Raw genomic sequence first — 13,390 nt, 5'->3', positions numbered from 1 at the left:
GAGGGTCCTGCCTGGCTGGCAGGGGGAGGAGGTGGCATTAAGTCTGCCCTTGCCTGACAACAGTGAAAGTGAAAGTGAAGTCACTCAGTTGTGTCCTATTCTTTGCGACCCCATGTCCTCTAGCCTACCAGGCTCCTCCATCCACAGGATTTTCCAGGCAAGAGTATTGGAATGGTTGTCATTTCCTTCTCCAAGGGTGATAGTAAGCCTTACCCAAAGAAAAGAGCTGACTCATTAGAAAAGGCCCTGATGATGGGAAAGATTGAAGGCAGGAGGAGAAGGGGACGACAGAGGATGAGATGATTGGATGGCATCACCGACTCAATGGACACGAGTTTGAGCAAACTCCAGGAGATAGTGAAGACAGGGAAGCCTGGTGTGCTGCAGTCCATGGGGTCACAAAGAGTCAGATACAACTGAGTGACTGAACAACAACAAAGGAAAAATACTTCAGGTAGAAGAACGTGAACAAAGCCCCAGAAAGCTCAAGGAGACAAAAGTTGTATCCGTGACAGAGTGGCTTCAGGGCATGTTAAGACTGGTGGCGTCAATGGGTCTGTCTTCCAGAAGCCAAAAGTTCAGATAGCTTCTGGCATCTACTTTTCTTCCCTCACTGAGGGTGCCAACAAATGTCAATTAAGGGGATTGTTTCAGGATGTGGAAATTCATTTACTGGCAGCCAATGCTTGAAAATGTTAATAATTATCAACCCAGGCAAGAACCTCCATTGACAACACAGGGTAGGGCATTCTTACACTTAATTCCCTAGGCCAGCCAGTTCCTTCAGTCACATTGCTAATTTAGGCTTCAGCTCCTTGTTTGAAACATTTCATTTTTTCTGATGTTCTGAGATCAGGTTTAATTAGAGATGTATGCAAAATTGGAAATAAATGCCTAGTAGCGTACTATGCCTTCCCAGGAACAGAATCTGGGGCAGTATACTGTGAGTTCTTCGATTGTCTTCATTAGCTTATTTTTAAGTAGTGAATTAACTGTTTGGAAGAAATGTTATTAAATTCCATGACTTTTACCCCATAAACACCTCTGGAATTTTTCCTAGCAGAGTTGAGGGGATGGGAAGTCAGCTCCCACCATCCCCGCTCCAACACACTCTGAGGCACCACCTCCCACTTCTCGAATCTACTGTCCTGTTGTCACAACGTGCTCATTTAAATCACAAGCACGAATTCTTTGCGGGCGCCATTGATCTGAAAGGGGAGTCTATTGCAGGGACAGGAAAAGCTTTCCAGGTTAGTTAGTGGAAATAAAATGAGCGAGCTTGGTGAATTTAGAAAAGACAGCACATGTCAACAGGACCTCGTAAAAGACAAACAAAACAGGGGAGCCAGCAGGTGGACGCGCACGGACGGTTTGCATGTACTCTCATTCCAAGAGTGAGGGGCATCACCAATACAGTGGGACTTGGGCAAGGAGGGCTAAGGTTTCCAAAAAGGCTGATATGCTCCCACTGGTGGCCCTGGTGACAGCTCCATCCCCATATGACTGTGATATAATAAAGAGAAAAGTGTGCAGATGCAGAGCAGGCAGTACTTAGGAGTGGGGAGCAACATGACTTCCAGTTAGCACCACCCTGAAGGGAACTTAGGAAGGAGTCTGGGAGGGGACAGGTGCCACTGAGGCAGGAGAGGTGCAGAGGGAAGAATCTAAGAGCTTCCATGAGCTTAGGCTTTGCGTATAACCCAGGAAATACTGGGTTTCCCTGGTGGCTCAGACGGTAAAGGGTCTGCCTGCCATGTGGGAGACCCAGGATTGATTCCTGGGTTGGGAAGATCCCCTGGAGATGGGAATGGTAACCCACTCCAGTATTCTCGCCTGGAGAATCCCGTAGACAGAGGCGCCTGGTGGGCCACAGTCCATGGGGTCGCAAAGAGGCGGACACTCACACACAGCACACCCGGCTTAGGCTGCCCAGGTGGCACAGTGGGTGGAAAGGGGATCAGCAGTGATCACCACTGTTGCCAGTGTCACATCTTCCAGGGCTCCCACCTCTGCAGCACGAAGCCCAGACTTTCCGTTGGCGCCCCCAAGGTCCTAAGTTACCTGGATCCCACCTCCTCTGGGCTTGTCTCCAGCTCAGACCACGTGCCTTACAGACATAGCAGTCCTGATGGCCTCACCAGCCCCCACCTCCATGCTCCATCCTCACGGCTTTCCTGGCAGCTCATCTCCCAGCTTCACGCAGTCCCAACTTTCCCTGGGAATGCTCCCCTTAAACCAGCCATTTTCAAAGTGGGGTTTGGGGACCCCCACCAAAGGGTCCATGAAATCAAAACTATTTTTGTAACAACACTAATGTTTGCCGTTTATACTCTCTCTTACGTGTGTGTATATAGTTCAAAATGTAATGTATACTGAGGTGGTTTTAAAGTCCACACTACTATTAATCTTGAAGAAACTATTATTTGTGTAGTTTTGGTGTTGTGTCAAAGAATACCCATACTCATATAAATGGCTATTACGATTAAGTTCCTCCTTTTTCTGACTACATATCTGTGTGAGGTCATATTTTCTTCAAGTAACACAACCCAAACAGTATTTCATAACAGACTGAATGGATGAGAAATGAGAATCCAGGTGTCTTTAATTAAGCTAGACATTAAGCAGAGTTGCAAAAATGTAAAATCCTCCATTCTTCTCATATTTTTATTTTGAAAATATTATTATACAAATATTTTAATTTGCATTATGCATCAGGTTTTGTGTTTACTGAAGTGACGTGAAAGTCGCTCAGTCATCCGATTCTTTGTGACCCAATGGACTATATATAGTCCATGGAATTCTCCAGGCCAGAATACTGGAATGGGTAGCCTTTCCTTTCTCCAGGGGACGTTCCTAACCCAGGGATCGAACCCAGGCCTCCCACATTGCAGGCGGATTCTTTACCAGCTGAGACACCAGGGAAGCCCTGTGTGTTTATTACTGTTATTTTTAAATTAGTTAATATTTTTATAGTTGTCCTTTTCAATTTCGCTTTTAAATTTTATTTATTATTTTTGGCTGCAGTGGGTCTTCACTGCAGTGTGTGGGCTTCTCACTGTGGTGGCTTCTCTTGTTGCAGAGTGTTGGCCCACTAGTTGTGGTTACCGGGCTCCAGAGTTAGGGCTCAGTAGCTACAGCACGTGTTGCCCCTCGACATGTGGAATCTTCCGAGACCAGGGATTGAACCTCTATCCCCTGCAATGGCAGGTGGATTCTTTTTTGTTGTTGTTGCAAAGAGTTGGACACAACTGAGTACTCACCCATGCATCCATGCCAGTCTCTAAGTCGTGTCTGACTCTTTTGCAAGACCTCATGGACTGGAGCCCACCAGGCTCCTCTGTCCATGGAATTTTCCAGGCAAGAATACTAGAGTGGTTTGCCATTTCCTTCTCCAGGGGATCTTTCTGACCCAGGGACTGAACCCAAGTCTCCTGTCTTGAGGCACTGGCAGGCATATTTTTTACTGCTGAGCCGCCAGGGAAGCCCAACAGGTGGATTCTTAACCGCTGAACCACCAAGGAAGTCCCTCCTTTTCAATTTCTGATCCAGTAAACCTCAGTAGACTTAACCCACAAAAACAAAAGCTCTTTGGGATCCTCAGTAATTTGTAAGTGTACAAAGGTCCTGAGACCCAAAAGTTTGAGAACCACTTTCTTAAACTGAGCCAACAGCAGGCAGAGTAAAGCTATAACTTAGCTACGCCTCTACTTTTGCACAGATTCCACCGAGTTAATGACCTTTTCACACGTGTCTTCCCCACTGCATGTGCACTTTTTGGTTGCACTTTAACCCCCTCATGTCTGGCACAGAGCAGAAATTCCAGATAAATGAATGAAGTAGAAGGCAAGCCCTCCTGGACACACATCACGGACTACCACTTGAGGGACATGCAAACATCTATAGGAAGGCAGAAAAATACCTGCATTATTTTTTTAATAATAAAAAAAGGCTCAAGTTGTTACCTGGCCTCTAACTTGAATTTAGACATAAATATAAATTTTTTTTTAATCAGAAAATTCAAATGAAAAATTAGCCTAAGAAACAATTCTGCTTCTACTCTGTTAAACATTCAGAGACGGTCATGCAAGCAAGTAAATGGTGGGATACACCATACAGTGGGTATCACCAATCCAGCCATCAAAAAAACAGTGAGGCAAGGACTATAAGGAGCACGACTTCTCCATCTTTGTTCACTGTCAAAGGTAAACCGAAAGCAGATGGCGCTAGAGAATCCAGGCCAGAATGGTGGTGTTTACCTTCAGTTTCATGGTTCACACTCACTCCCCACCTTCCCAAGTCAAGCTGCCCTCCCACACATCAGGGAGTGGACACGCCATTCCTTGGGGGGCAGAGGTGAGGCATATCCTACCCCCTCTTTGTCCCTGACACATTCTCCTGCAAAATCAGAAAAGCGGAGGGGGAGGATGCTAGACTCGGGGTTGATGCCCTTAGCAAAACAGGATCTCTTAGCTGCGAAGACCAGGAGGTTTCTCTTTCAGAGCCAGAGCTCAAGTCAAAGGAGAGAGCAGTGAATGCTGACCACTAGGGGAGGCCCAGTGTCTGTGCGTGGGGGGGAGGTGAGAGTGTCTGAGTGTGTGTCTATGTGCATGTGTGTGTATCAGAAAGTATGTGTGGGGGGAAGAGAGAGAGGCAGGGAGTCGGGGCAGAGATAGCTAATGCCAAGAGGTGCATGTATGCTCTTCTGGCTAAGTATGGGGTGGCTCATTCCAAAAACAGCCCCATTAGAAACCAAACTGTATAATCACTGCTGTTGATCTAGGAATCAGGCATTTTTAGCTCTCTCTCTCTCCATCTCACACACCCACACACCTCTGCCACCTCTGTTCATAGATAGATAGATGATAGAAAGATATGTTTATCATATGATGACATATGTTTATCATCTTGAGACATTTTTAAAAAGCCCTTTAATCAGGATACTAAACGTCCCCCAGTCCTTTCCACATTTGCAGAAATCATATGTTCATGTCACTATGGAAACAGATTCTCAGGAGACTAAAGACATGAAGGGCCCAGCATCATTGGGGTCATCGTTTATAGCACCGTAAAGATTCTGCTCTCTCAGAACAGAGCTTCTGGTTCCTCTGGTCTCTTGTCATTTCAGATGCTGAGGCAACCAGACACGCGATAGTTCTCTCAGTTGTCTTCAGAGGGGGTCAGACTTTAGGGGCTGGCCAACAAGATACAAATATGAAACACAGTTCTGGAGGGACTTCTCTGGAGGGCCAGTGGTTAAGACTCCTTATTTCACTACATGGGCACGAATTAGATCTCTGGTTGGGGAACTAAGATCCTGCATCAGTTCAGTTCAGTCACTCAGTCATGTCCAACTCTTTGCCACCCCGTGAGTTGCAGCACGCCAGGCCTCCCTGTCCATCACCAACTCCCAGAGCCTACCCAAACTCAAGTCCATTGAGTCGGTGATGCCATCCAACCATCTCATCCTATGTCCATGTAGCAAAAAAAAAAAAAAAAAAAAAAACCCACAGTTTTGGAGAACAACTTCATGGAATGATGGTTATGGGAAAGCTTTCATTCACTGTGTACCTATAATTCACATATATTCATTACCATGCCTTCTTCTCACAAAGATCAGTGTTAACATTCCCATTTTATGAATAAGGAGACTGAACCTCAGAGAGGTTACGTGGCCTAAGTGTACCCACTTGGTCAGCATCAGGGCCAGGTCTATGAAGCCAGGTCTATGCCAAAACCACCGTCTTGCCACTGACCAGCCTTCCTGTGACCCCTGCATCCTCGGCCTTCCAGAGCCTACGTTCAGAACCAGGCCCATTCCTCTATATCCTACATGTTTTCAGGATCTTTCCTTTCTCTTGGAGAAAGAAAAAACTTCACCTGAAGGAAACACGTTCACTGGGAGAGAAACACAGACCTCTGACATCTTACATTTCTAATCTCCTGATTCCATCTCTCTTTCGTGCCAGCTTCCACCTTCCACAAACCTGCTCTTCTTCCCAAGGTGCCAGGTAGGGAAGCATCATCAACACAGATCCGCAGACAGACCCAAGAAAACATTCTCACAACACCCTTGTCCGGGTAAGTCCAACCAGGACCTTTTCAGATGAAAACCCACGCCCTTGCTTACTGGAAAAAAGTCAGGAGCTTCAGATTAAATGGAAAATTTTGCAATAGAAGAGGTTTTCATTTCTGTTGAAAACCAACGTACAACCACATCCTCAACTCAGGACGACTCCCCGCCAATGAGATCCCCTCTCCTCGCCAATGAGATGCCCTCTCCCCCAGCACACCCAAAGCGGGCACCCAGGGCGGGCCCCGCCTCCATTGGAGGGCCGCCGTGGACCACCTCGGCCTGTTTCTGGGGCGGAGCCCCCCACCCACCCATCACTCACCCAGGAGGGCCGTCTGAGGGTGGGTCCGAGCGTGTCTCCCTCTGGAGATGGACCTGGGAGGAGGCCGCCGTTCCCTGGCCTCAGCAGGGAGGAGGAGGGTCGGTCCGAAGAGCAGCAGAAAGCAGCCCACCAGCATCTTTTCCATCTTCAAGAAGAGGAAGAGGGGCTAGGCTGTGACAAACACAAGGGAGAAGAGGGCTGGGTGAGGTTTCCGGGTCTCCCTGAGCCCGAGGAGCCCTAGACCCACACACCCTCCCGCCCCCTACTTTTCCCCAATCAGACGTGCCGCTGGTACTTAAAATGCCATTTGTGTGTGTGACCCTCAGACCCCACTGGTAGGCTCTTGAATGCCCTGAGCAGGGCGTGCATAGTTGGAATTTTTCGCCACTTTGGTCACGATAAGACTGAACAGAAAACTTGGGGGAAAAAAAAATCTACCCTGAAGTTTCTTTTCAATCAAGTTTATTTTCAATTATTCGTAGTCACATTCTATATCCTGGATTTGAAAAAGGGAAAACGCCACCCGAGGAGTCCAAGTAACAATATTTTCTTAGTCTAATAACGGCGGATGGCAGGAATTAATCTGTATGTTTCCCAAGGAATTCACATACAGCTGCATAAGTTAACATGACTTAGCCTCCCAGCCTCCCTGCCTCCCACATGCGTCTGTTAAGAGGGAGTGTGGTTCAGTGGTTAAAGGCTTGAACTCTGGCACCAGACTGCCGGGCTCTGGATTCTGGCTCTGACACTTGCTGTGTGTGACCTTGGGCAAGCTACTTAACCTCCCCATGCCATGTGGGAATATGGGATAATATTAGCTAATTGAGTGACTTCACCCATGTAACTGATGCATTCAGGGTAGTGTCTGGCACACGTGGGAAGGTGGGGACAAGCAAAAGTGTTAGGAGACCAGAGAAGAACAGGATCCAGTGCAATGTTGAGCAAGAAGCTCTCAGATGCAGAAAGAATTTTAGCCCTGAGTTGAGTTTCAGATATCCACTGAGGCAAGACAGTTTCGTTCCAATTTTAGTATATGTGCTGCCGAAGCGAGCACGGCAAGACAGTTTCAAACGGAGTAGCACACTCTTGACCAGACTTGAACCGTTTTCTGTGCTGGTCCTGCAGGGTAGCTGCTGTTAAAGGCTCTGGAGGAAAGATTCTGAGCAGGGAAGTGACGTGATCAGATCCAGGCTTTCCCAGGCTGGCCAGTCTCAATGCCTCACGTGGGATGGGAAAGGCACTTGCCATGTGGTGAATGATATGGACTCTTCTGCCTGGCAAACCCTCACGGAGAAGGCAACGTCCTGGGACTATGTTTAAATTGTCTTTCTTCTAGTTTCAGTCATCAGGATGAATGTCATAAGCAATTTATTAATTTACACAAATTAGTGGGGAGGAGGGAATATTTAGGGAGGAACAACATTTAAGGAAGATCATCTGCCTGTAAAGTTTCTTTACTAAGATCTCATCTTGTGCTTGGCCTTTTCACCCAGTTGATTTCATCTAATCCTCATACCTATCTTGCAGCAATCAGAATTACTGTTTCTGCTTTTTAGAGATGAGAAAACTGAGGCTCAGAGAACTTTAGTAACTTGACCAAGGCCACCGAGCCTCGTAGCAAAGAAGGGATTCAAATCCAGGGTAAGCGGCTAATTTACCAATTCACCAATTAACAGAAAACTTGGCTAGCTGCAAGCCAAGTCCCCAGAAGCCAATTCATGAAAGGCCATAGCTGTTTCACCGTCAGAGATGGGACCAGGACAGGCCAAGGGCAGGGATCACGTCCCAAAATGTGGGGAAAAAAAACAACAACCTTAATAATTCAGTGAACTGTTTGTTCAGCAAATTGCTTTCGGGAATTGACCTGGAGATGAACCTAGGCCTGTCGACCTTCAAAGACCACAGTTTTTCACACTTGCTGTGTTGCACTAGCTCACTTTTCACTCTGTCTTAAGACTCCATTAAAAATAGCAGATGTTTATTCAGTGCTTACTATGTGCCAGGCATTGAGCCAAGTGCTTTAAATGTATTAAGCCATTTAATTCTTAAAGTAAGTAAAGAAGTTAAATAATTTACCTAAGGTAGTGCTCTTGCCTGGAAAATCCCATGGATGGAGGAGCGTGGTAGGCTACAGTCCATGGGGTCGCAAAGAGTCGGACACAACTGAGCGACTTCACTTTTACTTACTTTCACATGCAGGTGATAACGGGGTGAAGCTCCAGAATATTGCTAGTTCATTATGGATAACTACTGCCCACCCCTTCTAGACAAAATAAAGCTCTTTACTAACTGGTTCCTTTTCATAGCCTAACCTGTGAGATTCCTTTTTAGAAAAGGAAGAAAACTTAAAAGATTTTTCCTCTTTCTCTGATCCTAAACCTACTGTTTATTTCAAGTTTCCTTGGTTTTATCAATTCTAAGTGTATTACATCATTTATATGTGATTTATTATTTTAGTGATGATCTCCTCTTCCCATATGTGCAAAGTCCACATTTGTTTCTTTCAAAATATATACAACATGCTCTCAAGGGTCCACGTCCATCCTGACACATCTGCAATTAAATCCAAACATTTAGAACACGTTGTGGTCATAATTATCATTTTCAAAAAACAAACACCATTTCCTGTGGCTTGGGTTTACTGTGGATTTCAAGAGGTGTTTGCATTTTCGAGTCACGACTGCTTACCAAAAGGCCGTGGAGATATGTGAGGGGTAGGGAGTTGAGAATAGACAGAACTGGACTTCCCTGGTGGTCCAGTGGTTAAGAATCTGCCTGCCAATTCAGAAGACACGGGTTCGATCCCTGATGTGGGAAGATTCCACTTACCGAGGGACAACTAAGCCTGAAAGCTGAGCAATTACTGAAGCCCAAGCACCCTAGAGCCTGCGCTCTGCAACAAAAGATGCCACCACACAGGGCAATGGGAAGCCCGTGCACCAGAAACAAAAGAAAGCGCGCCACAACTAGAGAAAGCCCGCGAGCAGCAACTGAGACCCAGTGCAGCCATAAATAAATAAATTTTTTTAAAAAAAGAATAAACACAACTAAACATTTCTAGTTGTCTAACCCCGAGCAAGTTACTTTACTTCTCTCTGCCACAGTTTTCTCATCTTTATATTGGGGATAATAAAGAGACTTGGTTGTATGAATTAAATAAGCTCAAATATATAAAGCACATAGAATGAGGTGGCAGGTGGGAGGGAGGTTCAAGAGGAAGGGGACATATGTATACCTATGGCAGACTCATGTTGATACATGGCAGAAACCAATGCAATATGCAAGGCAGTTATCTTCCAATTAAAACTAAACAAGTTAAAAAAATAAAGCACATAGAATACTGCCTGGTATATAGGCAGTGTCCAAAAAATGACAGCTACTTGTTATTATCTTTATGCAATCAAACCAATTAATATGAAGTACACATTGTTAATTGAGCCATTTAAAGTACCTTCTATTAACTTTGATGCTGACTTATGACTACTGTAATAAAACAATGACACACAAATCCATAATTAAAAAATACAAGTTAGAATTTTAAAGTATTTAAAACTTTCTTTCTATAGAATGAAATAATGCCACTTACAGCAACACAGATGGACCTAGAGATTATCATACTAAGGTGAAGTCAGAAAGAGAAAGACAGATATCATATGATACCACTTATATGTGGAATTTAAGGTATGACATAGGGAACGTATCTACGAAACAAACAGACCCACAGAAGAGAGAACACACTTGTGGTTGCCAGTGGGGAGAGGAGTGGAGGAGTTTAGGATTAGCAGATACAAACTACTGTATATAAACTGGGTAAACAACAAGGTCCTACTGTATAGCACAGGGAACTATAGTCAATATCCTGTGATAAACTATAATGGAAAAAAATATAAAAAAGAATGTATGTATAACTGAGTCACTTTGTGTAGAGCAGAAATTAGCACAATGTTATAAATCAACTATGCTTCAATAAAATAAATTTTAAAAATTCCTTTTTCAAAATGCAATGGTACAGCAAGTCACAGTCTGGTAGAAAAGATTTCCAAGACATATATCCTTATATGTCTATATATCTATATATCATTTATATTCCAGACATAAATCCCTATAACAATACAAATGACCCACTTGAAAATGTACAAAATATTTGAACACTCACATCACCAAAGAAGACGTTCGGGAAACAAATAAATGTTCAACATTCTCAGTCATTAGAAAAATGCAAATTAATAATCACAATGACAGGGACTTCCTCAGTGGTCCAGTGGTTAAAATTCTGCACTCTCAATGCAGGGGGCCTGGGTTCGATCTCTGCTCAGGAAACTAGATCTCAAATTCCACAACTAAAGATCCTGAGTGCCACAATGAAGACTGGAGATCCCTCGAGCTAAAACTAACATTCCACGCAGCCAAAATAAATAAACAAACATTAAAAAAAATATATCCCAATGACATTCCATGACAAATTCACCAGAATATCTAAAATTAAAAAGACTGATATAACCAAGCATTGACAAAAATGTAAAAAAACTGGAATTCTAATATGTTGCTGGTAAGAATGCAAAATGATACAGTCCTTTAGGGAAACAATACAGCAGTTGCTCATACAGTTCAACATACATTTCCCAAATGAGACAACACAAGGTGATCAACTGGCCTGGTTTGCCTAGAATTGCCTGTTTTAGCACTGAAAGCCTTTCATCCCAGAAAACTCAGCCCTGGGCAAACTGGGCCATCCAGAAACCTACATATTTACCCAAAAGACATAAAAACACATCTACACAAAGACATACTCAGATGCTCATAGAAGCTTTCTTTGTGAAAGCTAAACACTGGGAACACAAATGTCCATATATTAATGAACAGATAAATAAACTGTGGTACATCCATAAAATGGACTAATACTTACCAATTAATGGATGAATCTCAAACTAATTAGGCTGAGTGAAAGTAGCCAGACACAAAAAGAACACACACAGAACAATTCCATTTATGTGACATCCAACAAAGGGCAACACTCCATGACAGAAAGAAGATCCATGGTTCTGATTTGACCTCAGGGGATTGGATGGGAAAGGAAGGTCAGCTACATCTACTTCTGCTTCATTGACTACGCTAAAGGCTTTGACTGTGTGGATCACAACAAACTGTTGCAAATTCCAAAAGAGATGGGAATACCAGAACACCTTACCTGCCTCCTGAGAAATTTTGCAGGTCAAGAAGCAACAGTTAGAACCAGACATGGAAAAATGGACTGGTTCAAAATTGGGAAAGGAGCACATCAAGGCTGTATATTGTCGCCTGCTTATTTAACTTACACGCAGAGGACAACATGCAATGTGCAGGACTGGATGAAACACAAGCTGGAATCAAGAGTGCCAGGAGAAAGATCAATAACCTCAGATATGCAGATGACACCACCCTTATGACAGAAAGAGAAGAGGAACTTAATAGCTTCTTGATGAAGATGAAAGAGGAGAATGAAAAAGCTGGCTTAAAACAACATTCAAAAATGAAGATCATAGCATCTGGTCCCATCACTTCATGGCAAATAGATGGGGAAACAATGGAAACAGTGAGAGACTTTATTTTCTTGGGCTCCAAAATCACTGCAGATGGTGACTGCAGCCACAAAATTAAAAGATGCTTGCTCCTTGGAAGAAAAGCTGTGACAAACCTGAACAGCATATTAAAAAGCAGAGACATTACTTTGCCAACAAGGTCCATCTAGTCAAAGGTATGATTCTTCCAGTAGTCATGTATGAATGTGAGAGTTGGACCTTAAAGAAGGCTGGGTGCTGAAGAATTTATGCTTTTGAGCTGTGGTGTTGGAGAAGAGTCTTGAGAGTCCTTTGGACTGCAAGGAGATCCAACCAGTCCATCCTAAAGGAAATCAATCCTGAATATTCATTAGAACAACTGATGCTGAAGCTGAAGCTCCAATATCTGGCCACTTGATGTGAAATGCTGACTCATTAGAAAAGACCCTGATTCTGGGAAAGACTGAAGGCAGGAGGAGAAGGGGACGACAGAAGACGAGATGGTTGGATGGCATCACTGACTCAATGGACATGAGTTTGAGCAAACTCCAGGAGTTGGTGATGGACAGGGAAGCCTGGCGTGCTGCAGTCCATGGGATTGCAAAGAGTCAGACACAACTGAGCGACTGAACAACACAGAGGCAGGAGGGAAATTTGGGGGGTGACGTAAGTATTCACCATGATTGTGATAGAGGTTACATGGCTCTATACATTTGTCAGAGCCCATCAAATTACACACTTAAAACTGAAGATTTTTTTTTTAATATTTATTTTTGGCTTCATCAGGTGTTTGTTGCCCCATGGCATGTGGGGTCTTAGTTCCGTCACCAGGGATCGCACCTGTGTCCTCTGCATTGCAAGGCAAATTCTTAACCACTGGATCACCAGGGAAGATCCCAAAGTGGAGAATTTTATTGTTTAAGTTCGACTTCAAAAAAGCTGTTAAAAAAAAAATCTAAAGAAATAGGGGAAAGGATACTGTATACAAGTCAACATAAAACCAGTATGGCAGTATTAATATCTGACAAGATAGACCTTTTTAAGCAGTTCAATGGCAGTGAAAGAAGAAAAAATAAGTCAGTACATGTAGCCCACATTAATCATTGTTTCTCAGTGTGGCATTTATAACTGCTAGCATTTGAAGAACAGAAGCCAGAGCCAATTCTCACCAGAAAATGGAATGACGTTTGAGAAACAGTTCCTTTCATAGATGGGCATATGAGAAGAATTGTTGTACTGAGAAATAGAGGTTAATTCAATCAGAACAGATTCCATGAAGCATTTGGGGGCATGGAAAGAATACTTAAAAAAAAAAAAAAAAAACAGTTTTGACTTTTGTTCTAGCAATTTTTCTCCTCTCCAGGAGACAATGAGTCTTTTCATTTAGCTTTACCAAGAGGGTGGAGGAGAGAGAGAGAGGAGATTGTTCTGACCGTCTTAGCTATAACTTCTAAGCATCGC

At 43.8% G+C, this 13,390-nt stretch overlaps 1 protein-coding gene across 2 annotated transcripts in view; it reads right to left on the bottom strand.

Moving 5' to 3' along the window:
* MATN2 (matrilin 2) overlaps window positions 1–13,390 on the bottom strand; it is a 166,958-nt gene that overhangs the window by 144,511 nt on the left and 9,057 nt on the right. For both annotated transcript variants that reach the window (XM_065902517.1, XM_065902518.1), the window contains exon 2: window positions 6,393–6,563. In XM_065902517.1, coding sequence (XP_065758589.1) covers window positions 6,393–6,537 — 145 coding nt within the window. In that variant the 5' untranslated portion in view covers window positions 6,538–6,563. The remainder of the gene's footprint in view (window positions 1–6,392; window positions 6,564–13,390) is intronic.

Source organism: Muntiacus reevesi, chromosome 12, assembly GCF_963930625.1.
Source record: "Muntiacus reevesi chromosome 12, mMunRee1.1, whole genome shotgun sequence".
Lineage (NCBI taxonomy): Eukaryota > Metazoa > Chordata > Mammalia > Artiodactyla > Cervidae > Muntiacus > Muntiacus reevesi.
Note: the sequence above shows the minus strand (reverse complement) of the source record. Positions and strands in the feature narration are given on the sequence as shown.